Raw genomic sequence first — 14,687 nt, 5'->3', positions numbered from 1 at the left:
GTTGTAGTAGTAGTTGTAGTAGTAGTTGTAGTAGTAGTTGTAGTAGTAGTTGTAGTAGTAGTTGTAGTAGTAGTTGTAGTAGTAGTTGTAGTAGTAGTTGTAGTAGTAGTTGTAGTAGTAGTTGTAGTAGTAGTTGTAGTAGTAGTTGTAGTAGTAGTTGTAGTAGTAGTTGTAGTAGTAGTTGTAGTAGTAGTTGTAGTAGTAGTTGTAGTAGTAGTTGTAGTAGTAGTTGTAGTAGTAGTTGTAGTAGTAGTTGTAGTAGTAGTTGTAGTAGTAGTTGTAGTAGTAGTTGTAGTAGTAGTTGTAGTAGTAGTTGTAGTAGTAGTTGTAGTAGTAGTTGTAGTAGTAGTTGTAGTAGTAGTTGTAGTAGTAGTTGTAGTAGTAGTTGTAGTAGTAGTTGTAGTAGTAGTTGTAGTAGTAGTTGTAGTAGTAGTTGTAGTAGTAGTTGTAGTAGTAGTTGTAGTAGTAGTTGTAGTAGTAGTTGTAGTAGTAGTTGTAGTAGTAGTTGTAGTAGTAGTTGTAGTAGTAGTTGTAGTAGTAGTTGTAGTAGTAGTTGTAGTAGTAGTTGTAGTAGTAGTTGTAGTAGTAGTTGTAGTAGTAGTTGTAGTAGTAGTTGTAGTAGTAGTTGTAGTAGTAGTTGTAGTAGTAGTTGTAGTAGTAGTTGTAGTAGTAGTTGTAGTAGTAGTTGTAGTAGTAGTTGTAGTAGTAGTTGTAGTAGTAGTTGTAGTAGTAGTTGTAGTAGTAGTTGTAGTAGTAGTTGTAGTAGTAGTTGTAGTAGTAGTTGTAGTAGTAGTTGTAGTAGTAGTTGTAGTAGTAGTTGTAGTAGTAGTTGTAGTAGTAGTTGTAGTAGTAGTTGTAGTAGTAGTTGTAGTAGTAGTTGTAGTAGTAGTTGTAGTAGTAGTTGTAGTAGTAGTTGTAGTAGTAGTTGTAGTAGTAGTTGTAGTAGTAGTTGTAGTAGTAGTTGTAGTAGTAGTTGTAGTAGTAGTTGTAGTAGTAGTTGTAGTAGTAGTTGTAGTAGTAGTTGTAGTAGTAGTTGTAGTAGTAGTTGTAGTAGTAGTTGTAGTAGTAGTTGTAGTAGTAGTTGTAGTAGTAGTTGTAGTAGTAGTTGTAGTAGTAGTTGTAGTAGTAGTTGTAGTAGTAGTTGTAGTAGTAGTTGTAGTAGTAGTTGTAGTAGTAGTTGTAGTAGTAGTTGTAGTAGTAGTTGTAGTAGTAGTTGTAGTAGTAGTTGTAGTAGTAGTTGTAGTAGTAGTTGTAGTAGTAGTTGTAGTAGTAGTTGTAGTAGTAGTTGTAGTAGTAGTTGTAGTAGTAGTTGTAGTAGTAGTTGTAGTAGTAGTTGTAGTAGTAGTTGTAGTAGTAGTTGTAGTAGTAGTTGTAGTAGTAGTTGTAGTAGTAGTTGTAGTAGTAGTTGTAGTAGTAGTTGTAGTAGTAGTTGTAGTAGTAGTTGTAGTAGTAGTTGTAGTAGTAGTTGTAGTAGTAGTTGTAGTAGTAGTTGTAGTAGTAGTTGTAGTAGTAGTTGTAGTAGTAGTTGTAGTAGTAGTTGTAGTAGTAGTTGTAGTAGTAGTTGTAGTAGTAGTTGTAGTAGTAGTTGTAGTAGTAGTTGTAGTAGTAGTTGTAGTAGTAGTTGTAGTAGTAGTTGTAGTAGTAGTTGTAGTAGTAGTTGTAGTAGTAGTTGTAGTAGTAGTTGTAGTAGTAGTTGTAGTAGTAGTTGTAGTAGTAGTTGTAGTAGTAGTTGTAGTAGTAGTTGTAGTAGTAGTTGTAGTAGTAGTTGTAGTAGTAGTTGTAGTAGTAGTTGTAGTAGTAGTTGTAGTAGTAGTTGTAGTAGTAGTTGTAGTAGTAGTTGTAGTAGTAGTTGTAGTAGTAGTTGTAGTAGTAGTTGTAGTAGTAGTTGTAGTAGTAGTTGTAGTAGTAGTTGTAGTAGTAGTTGTAGTAGTAGTTGTAGTAGTAGTTGTAGTAGTAGTTGTAGTAGTAGTTGTAGTAGTAGTTGTAGTAGTAGTTGTAGTAGTAGTTGTAGTAGTAGTTGTAGTAGTAGTTGTAGTAGTAGTTGTAGTAGTAGTTGTAGTAGTAGTTGTAGTAGTAGTTGTAGTAGTAGTTGTAGTAGTAGTTGTAGTAGTAGTTGTAGTAGTAGTTGTAGTAGTAGTTGTAGTAGTAGTTGTAGTAGTAGTTGTAGTAGTAGTTGTAGTAGTAGTTGTAGTAGTAGTTGTAGTAGTAGTTGTAGTAGTAGTTGTAGTAGTAGTTGTAGTAGTAGTTGTAGTAGTAGTTGTAGTAGTAGTTGTAGTAGTAGTTGTAGTAGTAGTTGTAGTAGTAGTTGTAGTAGTAGTTGTAGTAGTAGTTGTAGTAGTAGTTGTAGTAGTAGTTGTAGTAGTAGTTGTAGTAGTAGTTGTAGTAGTAGTTGTAGTAGTAGTTGTAGTAGTAGTTGTAGTAGTAGTTGTAGTAGTAGTTGTAGTAGTAGTTGTAGTAGTAGTTGTAGTAGTAGTTGTAGTAGTAGTTGTAGTAGTAGTTGTAGTAGTAGTTGTAGTAGTAGTTGTAGTAGTAGTTGTAGTAGTAGTTGTAGTAGTAGTTGTAGTAGTAGTTGTAGTAGTAGTTGTAGTAGTAGTTGTAGTAGTAGTTGTAGTAGTAGTTGTAGTAGTAGTTGTAGTAGTAGTTGTAGTAGTAGTTGTAGTAGTAGTTGTAGTAGTAGTTGTAGTAGTAGTTGTAGTAGTAGTTGTAGTAGTAGTTGTAGTAGTAGTTGTAGTAGTAGTTGTAGTAGTAGTTGTAGTAGTAGTTGTAGTAGTAGTTGTAGTAGTAGTTGTAGTAGTAGTTGTAGTAGTAGTTGTAGTAGTAGTTGTAGTAGTAGTTGTAGTAGTAGTTGTAGTAGTAGTTGTAGTAGTAGTTGTAGTAGTAGTTGTAGTAGTAGTTGTAGTAGTAGTTGTAGTTGTAGTAGTAGTTGTAGTAGTAGTTGTAGTAGTAGTTGTAGTAGTAGTTGTAGTTGTAGTAGTAGTAGTAAAGATTAGATATGAAAAATGAAAAAAAGTATAAGATTTCGGAACTTAAGTTTTAGGGGAAGACAAGAAATAAATGTACCTGCTTCATTGCTACCGATTCTGAAACAAGTCACTTAAATTCTCTAAACATTGGTTACGATATTCATGCAGACCCAACCCAGGTCGTCTATACTTATTAACATGGCTCAGTCCGGTTGTCAATTACTTCATAGATTGGTGTCACTTCTTAATTTAAGGTCTTTTAACTTTGTTCCAACCTACTTCTTCACCATACATTTTAATGGACTTGCTCCTTCAGCCCTCTTGATTTACCTTCTCCAACGTTTGATCTTTCTCATTACTGATAATACTTCAGTTATTTCTACACTTGTTATTTATCATGTTAATTTCATTTCATTTTACTAATGTGATATGTCGACTTGGGTTAATTCTTGTCTATACTAAGCTCTACGTTGGTAATGACTTACTGATTTAAAATTTGTGATATATAATAACGTTTACCTTATACTGTATGAATTGTTTGGAGGTAAGATTGTTACCATTTACTACTATGCAACTGAACAAATCATATTTTTGTAGTCAGAGTTTTAAAAGTGAGAAGATGAAGCTGAAACGTCAATCATTCCAAAACTCATTCACTAGGTACTTGAGTATTAAGGTTGATGATACCACCCGGTTGCCAAAACTGAATTAGATGGAGTGGAGTTCGAACCGGGGGCATTAGAAATATAAACTATGAATTGCAACTTTTAGGATTGTTAATAACTGAATACTGTGCTTAATATTATTCACGGGTTACCCTCACTTGGAAGTACCATTGAGACTGGTGAGCACTGGATAGAATTTTCATCTTTATGGAAAGGACTTCAAATGCTATGTTCAAGCTTCTCAAGTTTTACTACCAAACACACCAAACAAAACCGATTTAAAAACTACTGACTTCATTCATTTCTAACTGTTTATCATAATGATTTGGTTGTTGTATCCTTCCAAAGTAAAATATAAATATATTTCACCAACATGTGATATTTTTCATAAACTTCAGGTCCAGCCACAGTTAGAATGGTTTCCAATAGTGGTCCACCTTTACCTATGCCTATGCAAGTTCCTCCTGGTCATTTGGTTCAACAAATTGTTGATGAAGAAGGAATTCTTACTCATGTCATTCTATCACCTTATCCTACTCATCCATCATTGTCAATGGTTCCGACTGGTGTTCCGTTGTCACTTAGTCAAACAAACGATGTTTCAACAACTGGTACAAATTTAATTTTAAATCCTAATCAGCATTTACAACCTCATCACCAACATCATCATTTTCATCCTATATTACCATCTACAGGTCTACCAAACAATGAAAGTTTAATCCATATGAATCCATATGCACAACATCCTCATTCGATACATTCTTTCCCTCATTCTCTTCCTACGCATCCACCACCATTTATTCATCCACATTTTCAGCATTTTCATCAACAATTTCATCTACATTCAACACATCCACATGTATGTGTTAATGAAGTCGGCAATGATGGTTCTATTTCAACGAAATATTCAATTACTCCTGAAGTTATAGATGAAATAAATCATTGTGATGTGTCAACATGTAATTCACCGTGTTTAACTATCAACAAATCATCCGATTCTTCGTTTAATGATAATAATAATAATAGTAATAATTTTAACTTGAAACAAAATGTAATCAAAGAAATTTCAGATTCAACTACAATGAACTATAATAATAATAATACTAGTAATAATAATGCTGATCATCCCATCGATACACGCTGTGATCGTGTTGATACACTGGGTGACCTACATCCAATTATTAGTGGTTGTTGTGGTATGATTGCCAGTGACTTAGATAAAATGTCATTTTTGAATAATATTGGTAATAATAATAATAATAATAATAATAACAATAAAAGTCGAAAAACTTGTAGTCCAGATTCACTTCCAATGATTGACTCCTCATCAAACAATGAAGTAAAAATGGTTAAATCTTCCGAAGTAAGTTCAATATTTGTTTATTTAATATTGATGCTATATGGTGAAAATAATGATTATATGTAGCTCATTTTATTTATGTTGTAGTTTTTCATTAGATCTACATTGCTTTTTGTTGGTGAATTCATTATTTCCCAAAAACTCGACGTTTATTAACCAAAAATAAATGTCTTCATAATTCCTACTTTAAATCTTGAACCGAGCGCGCACTGTCGAATCAGGCTCTACAAAGCCCGGATCTTGGCAAATCGGTTGATGGTGTAGTGTAGTCAATGATTTCTATCTTGAAAATTCATTAAATTGAAAGATAAAGAGTTTTATGCTAACGTGTAAACAGTAAACAGTTTTCGAATACTCCTCTTCACGTTTTAAAAAGGTGTATCCACGTTTATTAGAATAATAAATCGTCACAACCTAGCAAATTTAAGTGTCGCTGCAAGAAGTTTTATCAGTGGATGGACCACTAAGAAATCAAGATAAAATAATGCTAATTAGGTTTTCCACCTATTTAGCCGTGAAAACTATCTAGAACAGAGCAAAGATGACTTTATGATAAGTTTCGTGGCTTTTTAAATCGTATAACTTGTAACATTAATTGGGTTAGAATTGCGTTGGTGTGCACGGATTTTTCAAGGAATTCAGAAGTTCGTGTACCGTTCTCGGAGCTTTTCACTCCTTTCAATCCTTAAAGTTTCATGCGAACACTATTTAAACAGTCTTAGCGTATGCGACTACATGTAAACAATACTTATTTCTTACCACTTATTTATTTTTACAGATTATAACTTGTCAAAATTTTCAACACTATCATATTTAGTTTATTAGTAAATCAAATAAATTTAACCAAACCGTAAGGAGTTTACATTGATTTTCCCACTACACATATGGTGGGTGAACTAAGATTACAAAATCATGCTGTTTGTTGTGATGTACTTGCAAAAAAGATGAATATGATAATATTGTTATGTAAATTTGAAATGCTAATTATGTATGTTACTCTCAACTTGATACTACTCTTCGATTCGATGGTAAACTGAATAATTATCAGCTATCATATATATCGTAGTGAACAGAACACGCGTGGGGACAATCGAATGTACTTAACACAAAATTACAGGACTTGTTAATAAAATCTAACAATCATAAAGTAAATGCTTAATTTGCAAAATGTCCACCAATTGTCTCAAAATGACTCAGACTTCATTGTTTTTGCATTTTCATACAAATTGCATCCAGTTTCCATTCTTTACTGTTCGATCCTCTTGTCTCTCTGCTGCCAGACCTTCTGTTCACAACTAACATCATATACTACTCATGTCAATATATGTAGCGCACACCACAATATTATTAGAATAAATTACATGACTGCGAAATTCAATTTGTAATGGTTTGAGTTATTCTTTGGCTCTCTGGACTCAGTAATTAGGTGGGCAAAATGATGGCTTTTGAGGCAAATGGTGCTGGGTTTGAGTCCAGAAGTAAACATCATCTCTGCGGTGCAGGTACATCCAACCGATGAGTCCCAAACAGGATAGATGTGCGTCGTCGATTCCACTGCTTGCTAATTACGATCTATTCTATATCAACTTATGACTGGGAGCGTTTTTCTAGTTATTACTGCTCACTCTTAAGTTAATATTACTAACCCATTTATTTCCTTAAGCATAATATTCAATACTGTATATATATATATATATATATATATATATATATCTTGTTACAAATTACAGCTGACTGGTTATACATATATCTACATATTGTACAGACAAGGCATACACGTTTGGGTAGCCGAAATTTCAGTGTCTACACATACATATATACACTGTTTTATTGCACATATCCAACAGGCTCCACGCTTCAGAGACTTGAACAGTATTGTTACTATAATGTACTCAATTACACATCACATGCTTGATGTGTATGTCAGACACGAAGTAGATATGAGGACTATATTCAAAATAACTCCACTCTACATTGGTTTAGAAAGGTTATAACAATTAAGAGGTTGACATTTAATTTTTGCATTGAAAATTAGTCCAATGACTAACCTTCGAATTCTTTTCGGTTACATAAATAACTACTTTTTGTAAAATCTTTTAAAAATTATTGCTTCAAACATGTTTAGTTCAACTTCAAAAGTTTTATCATTCCCTGTGCTTTTTCATAATAATAGTAGTAACTTTTCCGATATATTCTACAAATATCCTTATAATAACTGATTACATCCTTTTTAAAGTTCTTTACCGAAATTTATATTTTACATACATCTGTATTTTTCTGATAATTCAAATTGTGTTGAGATTTTGTAAAATTTCGATTTATTTAAACATAGCTTATATGTAGTTGATGAGAAGAGTGAAATGACATACAATAAGTATATTGAAAAAAATTGTTGCCCCTCAATGTTTAACATAAAAATCATCTGCCACTGAACAGTAACGTGAATCGTGGTATGATACAAAAATATACTGCCTTATTTGTCGTTCTAGACAAAAGAAATGTCTATCTCAAAGCTTTTCAGTATGCGGTTGTGAAGATCGTTGAGTTTCATTGAAATCATGAATCGATGTAAATTAGACCACCATCGAAAACCTATAGAAGCACTAGATAGCCGTTTCGTCCGGGCATGGGACTCCTCAGCAGTGAGTATCCATGCTGTCTCAGTGGTTTAGAGGTTAAGCGTTCACGCGTGAGACCAGAGGTTTCGAGTTCGATTCCTGGTTGCAAGGTCTTGGATGTGCTCTGGTATGGAGTCTCATACTAGGATGAAATACTCATCCATTGCTTCCAGGTTTTAGAAGCTTTTGTTTCGATTATAAATAAACAAATGTTAAAAATGAGAGATTATTGCTGAACAACTACTCCATTCTACTGCTGTATGTCTCGGTAGTCCTACGTATTCAATATCTAGAAGAAATAAACTTTTGACTATAATATTTATTCGAATCAAAAATTTACTACTGAGATATATTTTGGTTTAGTCATGAACATTTTATCACATACGACGAAACTATGATATAACCGCGGTCAATCAACTGTTTCCATTGTTTTCGTAGTATCATGGAGGTTTTCCGCGCCATATTGCTGTTCAATTTAGTCTTTTTATTAAAAATACTGTTCATATTTCAATATTAAACTACATTAACATTCATTCATTTTCACTAGTTTTTTTTAAAAGTTGATTGTGTAAACAATGAGGAGTTGAAGTAACAAACGTTAACAAAAAATACATGCTAATCGGTATTTGCGGGAAACCCTGTTTAACTTAAATTTCGTGCTAGTTGGTGCTTTTTATCAAAGCGTACTTGGAGTCGTGGAGGAATTACTGCCTAGCATGGGATTCTAACCCTCTTCACTTAGTGATACAGTTTGTGGAATTACCACTAAGCTACTTGGGTCTCGACATAGCTCTTGTAGGATTAACATATTTACAATTGACTACTTCATTAATCACACGTTGTTTGTTAATCGACAGAATTTGATCAGCACTAAAGGACTAGATAAAAATGATATTAGTCAATATTTAGTGATCAGTCAATTGTCAATATGTATGCCCAGAGATAAACAAAAATGAGTGCTTATCGTATATATACTGTTTTACTGTTAACAGCGTGGTTGGATATTGACGTGTTACATCCCTTGCATCTGTTTCTGAATGTCAATGAATATTCACTTTCATATCAGTGTTTCACTAAGTAGCTTCACTTCATTTTATGTATAACATCTTTTGTTTAAATACGGCTGATAATAATAGTAATAATTGTTATTATTATTGTTAAGTATGCCCCTTATCGAAGCAAGAAACATCGTCTAAACGCTTATCTCATATGATTGCAAGAATAAAACTATAATAATTTCATCACATTCAGTAAAGAAAAGCTTCATCTTCACTAGTTCGTTTGTTGTTCTTTTCTTTTTCCCGAAAATTCAGCAGTGAATTTTGTAAGTTATCAAGTAAAGTGCCTAGTCAATTTTCTCTTCCTTTCCACTTGATTATCGATCGCTTGTATTGTTGTTCTCTGTTGTCTGAAGTATTTTTTCTTCGATTCCGTTTTTTTTTCCTCTCACTAAAAACAAAAAATAATAAGATTGTTTCTCATCAAAAATTTTTATTCAAAATATTATTTCTATTTTGTTCTTATTTGCGATTAAACTCATAAAATAAGAGGGAGGAATGGAAAATATTCTCGTCTAAAGAAAAAAAGGTTACATTTTTATGCTTTTTTAATATTTTCTGTTAATCTTATTACTAATGATTATCATTAGTATTGCCTTCATTACTATTTTTTCTTCTTCTTCTTATTATTATTACCATTATTATAATCCACATTAAAGATAACACAAGCTGAATACTTATGGCTAATATAGGCATAGATTTAAATGAAGAAAATTACAATACTATCGGACAAATAATAATATAGCAGTACTTCAAAGAAATGTGTCAGCTAAAAGATTTTGTTCTGATTTTACTGGGTGAACTAAATTACTCTACGATTTATAACACATAGTTTCATTGGATTTCAATATATGCATCAAAGTAGTCTATGTTAGTGGAACTGTTAGACAGGAAGATAGATGCTATATGAAAAATCATAATGTGGTAAGTAATCTACGTGAAACGATCAGCTATCGTACCGGGTGTAGATTACAAACAAACAAACAAACAGACAATCTGTCCTCGAAATGATAGAAATAGGTTAAACAATAAAGCAGCTGAAAAAGAGATCGATTTGTAACAACTTTCAAGTATGTTCCACGCAATCAAGACAATTGTCCGACATGACCAAAACCTATCCTCTTAGACATGCACTAAACATTGTTAGGAACGTTTTTCTTACCAAGATTTAGCTCAATTTTTAAACTATTTTATTCAATTAATGCATGCATTTCTTTATGATTTGTACTAAATGCATATATTTATTATCATTGTTATTGCGTAAATAATCTAAATGGAGTTAATAACTGGTCAATGGCTAAAATTTCGCACCTACCGATGTGGCTCAGATAGAAAACTTAGCGCTTAATTCATGTTTTGATCTGATCTGCTTCAGCTGTAAACCAACTCACTCTTTTTATCAGCCACCTTTGGGCATCGAAGTAGGTTGTGTCCGACTAGACATAATCTATGTCCTGGTCACTAATGCCTACAAAGTACATTAGTAGACATTGTTCGTTGAAAATCGCACACAGCATTTTTCGAAAGTTAGTTGAAGCGCTTCACAAAAACATCTCTTTTTTGCGTTTTTTGATAATTGAGGATCCTCTTGTACACAGACACTATCTCCTGAAATGTGTAATGCAGTTTTATCATTATCGTGTTATGTTTTGATTTATAAAGAATTGGTGTTACTACTTTTCAACCTACCTCCTTGACACGACAAGATTTTAAAGAATTAGTGTTTTCAGCCAATACACTCCGATTAGGTCCTTGCAGCAGTCAAACCTGATCGCCATGTTAATGTAGTACTTACAGTCTGTCCTGATTGACCTCTGTTTAAGTAACTGGATTGTATCACTACCTATATTACATAGAATGTTTAACTTAAATCCAGGTGTATAAAGCTATACTTGGTCTGTAAATACATTAAACATTAAACTTGTTTTTCGGATTTTACATGTGTGCAAAATGTTTATTTTGTCGCTTCATTTTACATTTTGATTAAATTCTTTCTAAAAAAGATTACTTACACAACTGTATTCATCATCAGTGTTTCATCCGTTCACCATCTTTCATACTAGAATATCTTTGCATAAAGTTTACATGCAGCCATACATATGCACACACGTACACATGGACACACCCCTATTTATTAACTGCGTATAGCGTATATGCGTAGCGCAAAAAAATGGATGATCTAGTGTTAGTAGTAGTTTCTTTTTTATAAGTATTTACTTGTGAGTTTTCTTTGTCTTTCAAACTGAAAATTCTACTGTGGAGAAATTAGATAAAATTCAAAATGCAGTCATTTTGTACAGTACACTTACCTATAATAGGTTTCTATGTGTATGTGAATACACAGATACAATTTATTTCACTCTAGATGATGTTTTATGGTGCCTACATGTTCTCCTATCACTAGTTTTCTTTTTACAACAATCTGAGATTAATGTATTGATAAGATTATGTAATAAATAACAGATATAAGATACCTAATTACTATATTTTCGCCTAATTTCTTTCCATCTATATTCTGGTCCAGGAAGTTTTGTTTCTTTTTTATTAGTAATAGTAATAATACATATGGAATTTGTACAAGCATGTAAAGTAGTAATCATGTATTTTCGATATATATTACCAATAGTAAAAAAATATGATTGTTGTTATCCCTTTATTATGTAACTGTTTTATCAAGTACAAATTTCCATACACTAAACTTTGAGGTACAACTGAAATCTGAAACTAGTAGTGAATGTGCCTACCTGATTACCAAATACAAGGTAGGTAATGTGAAGTGAGTTTGAAACTGAGACCTCATGGATGGATGTTGGCTAGCAGTGGAATTCATAACGTATGTTTTTCACTAGTCACAACCCATGTATTATTTATGATGTAAAAAGTGCTTTTATTGAGGCAATCTGAAAAGGATTCACATATGTTAACAAAGACCGAACAAAATTCAGTTCTGAATTTAAAAAACGGGATAATTTCGACCTCTGTTAACTAAGACAACGGTTTACATCAGAGTATTGCTCATTAATGCTAAACTACTTTATATTCGATGAACATTAACTAGGACTATTTTATCCATTCATACTGTTTAACATCATGAAGAAATAAATTCCATCCTAATTCAAATATTTTGTCAGTTATCTAAACACAGAGAGTAGGCATATAAAAATGTTTGGGTTGTGTAAATTAGTACTGTAAGGTAAAGAATTGAAAAAAGATACTTAATGGAAATCGCTAGTGACTAAGTCGATGATTAATTTTCATACTAATTATTTAACGACCACCTACAGTTTAGTACCCAAATCAAACTACTCATATATATCTTTATATGATTTGTATCGTAGATTGGACTGATTTTTCTAAGAGTCCTAACACCTTACTTTCTCCTCATACTCTTTGCTTAACTTCGGCATTAAACGCTTGCCAGTTCCATCGCATTTGAGGATCACTTCAAATGCATCGATAGTTAAATCAGTGTAATTATTTTTTCCTTCCAACTGATAATCTTCATAGGTATATAGAGGCGATACCATGGATTGGTTGAAATTAAATATTAACACCATTGGATATCAACTCATTGGCCTAGAGGTTAGGTGTTTTCGCGTGAGACCGAAGGTCCATGGTTTGACACCTGCGTATGAGATCTCCAATGCATGCTGCTGAGGAATCTCATACAAGGACGACACGACCGTACAATGCTTCCAGGTTTTCAATAGTGGTCTAACATTGATCGGTTCATGGTCTCAATTAAAACTCAACAATTTTCACAACCCTATACTGATTAAAAGCGAATTAATATGTGCTGTAATCTACCAGGACATTCGGTTTCTCACGCGAACGCCTAACCTGTAGACCGCTGAGCCCGCATCCATAATGAAGTATATTTTACTTCAATCGACTGACGGTTTTGAGTGACCATCTTTGATTGATAACTGCTTCGCATCGGATGTGATTGGCCTCCATTAGTCATGGTTTCTCATCAGGATTCTAAGAATTGCATCTTATTGAAATATTATTGTTATTATTTTCGATTTCTTAAACTCATCAGAAATTTAATTATCACTCAATTCATTTTACTATTCTTTACTCAATTCATACACTATGTTGTCTTTCATCACATATTTGATCTGATTTGTAATTACATCATTACTTCTTCCACTCTATGTTATCTAAATTTATTTTGAGTATTATTCTTACAATTGCATATTGTACATATAAACTGTTACAAGTTAACATTGCTCATAAGACATTTCAATGTTAAGCGTTTTAATCTTTTTTGCTAATAACCTTAAATTTATATGCCGTAATTCCAAAATGATGTATTTCCCTTAAACTTGGGCATCTTTTGGATGATTAATTTGGATTTATTGCGGTAACATCTAGAGGAATTATTTGAGAAGTACATTCTTCGTTCATGTCTATATTTTAATCGAAAAAATATATACATTTATATATTTTTGTTTTAGTGTATCAATGATCCAATAGATCACTCGAAAACTGTCACAGACATTAGACAAAATGCAATGAATAATACTAACAGTTCAAAGAAACTATCATCAATAAAATGTAGTCATAATTATACTGTTCCTCACAGTAATAATAACAGTACTATAAGAACTATTGATAAACATGTTACTCAAACTACGAATTCTACTGATGATGATGATGTCGTAATCTCTTCTACACGTGATGATGATCCATATGAAAACAATGAAGACGATAATGATGACCAAGATGCAGAGAATGATGATGGTAGTATAAATTGTAAAACAGGTTGGTCAATAGTTATTTTTCTTTACGTATGCATTTGAATATTATATCATAACATTTGAGCCATGTTGTAGATACATTTTTTTTGGAGGTTGATATCTCATATTCACAACGTTTTATTCCATGTAATTGTGAAAATTATTCCTTAATAATGAATATACATTTATTTGAAAGGGTATTTTAAAAGATTATTCTAATTTTCAGGTTGTATTCGTGAAAAATTGATTTCAGTCGAGGTAATATTAGTATCCAGTGAGCGCTGAACACAGCTGCTACGTCTTATTAGCTGTTCAGTGCTCCATTGTTTCCTAGTGATATCCTAAGTGGCGTCAATCTGTGACGAATACAACTTGCAAATAAATACATCTATTTATAAAAGTAGCTTTTAATTTCTACTATGAAGCTATATTTTCATTAAATATGGTTTTGCTGAGGAATTTTCATTTAAAAACTAAACACCAATAAACATATAATTCACAGTAATATGAGATTCCTTTCCCTATTTTATACCAACAATCTTATTTAGGATTTAACTCATCAGTTTTATGTCTAATGATATTAAATGGGATAGTTTTGGGTTCTTGAAAATGATATACATGTGGTTGTTAAAATAATTAATGAAGTGCTAATGGATAAATGATTTGTGTTAATAAAATGTTCTTCACAAGACTGAATTAATGGCCTAATTACTCTCCTTAAATGAACTACCGTCAAATGAAAACCACACAAATGACACCTGTAACAAGGGTTTTCTTAATTAAACGACATCCTCAATATATAAAAGATTAGATGAGAAAATAAACATAACCATTAATTAATAATAATAATAATTTATATTCTAAAAATAATAATTACAGAATTCACGCCAGTTTACAGGCATGATCAATTTGATATAAATAGTAACATTAAATGTACAGAACAAACATGTGATAGAAAGTTTTAATTATACTAGTTCAGTAGTTCTTTAGGTAGTGCATATATTACAGCGATCCGATGCATCAGCCGGGAATTTTTAATATTTCTTAAATGGACAGCCCGTTGATTTATGAACGGGGTAATTAAGGTCAATTCGTGTGCCAGATCGAATTAATGGTAATTGTCTACAACTAGAGAAAGTAAAATGAAAACAGAGAGCACGGAACAACAAAGTAGTAATTAGAATATTAAAGATTCCCATTGTGAAAATTAGAACAACAATTTTCGTATAAATATTCATGTATATTAGAGTAAAGCCTGATGACAATCTAATTGAAAACAAT

The 14,687-nt window shown here is 32.1% G+C and overlaps 1 protein-coding gene across 1 annotated transcript in view; it reads left to right on the top strand.

Moving 5' to 3' along the window:
- FNDC3B (Fibronectin type III domain-containing protein 3B) overlaps positions 1-14,687 on the top strand; it is a 134,537-nt gene that overhangs the window by 24,280 nt on the left and 95,570 nt on the right. Inside the window, exons 2-3 of the mRNA XM_051218880.1 lie at positions 4,027-4,991; positions 13,125-13,431. Of these exons, the coding sequence (XP_051072606.1) occupies positions 4,027-4,991; positions 13,125-13,431 (1,272 nt within the window). The remainder of the gene's footprint in view (positions 1-4,026; positions 4,992-13,124; positions 13,432-14,687) is intronic.

Source organism: Schistosoma haematobium, chromosome ZW, assembly GCF_000699445.3.
Source record: "Schistosoma haematobium chromosome ZW, whole genome shotgun sequence".
Lineage (NCBI taxonomy): Eukaryota > Metazoa > Platyhelminthes > Trematoda > Strigeidida > Schistosomatidae > Schistosoma > Schistosoma haematobium.
This window is presented reverse-complemented; position numbering and strand designations above follow the sequence as displayed.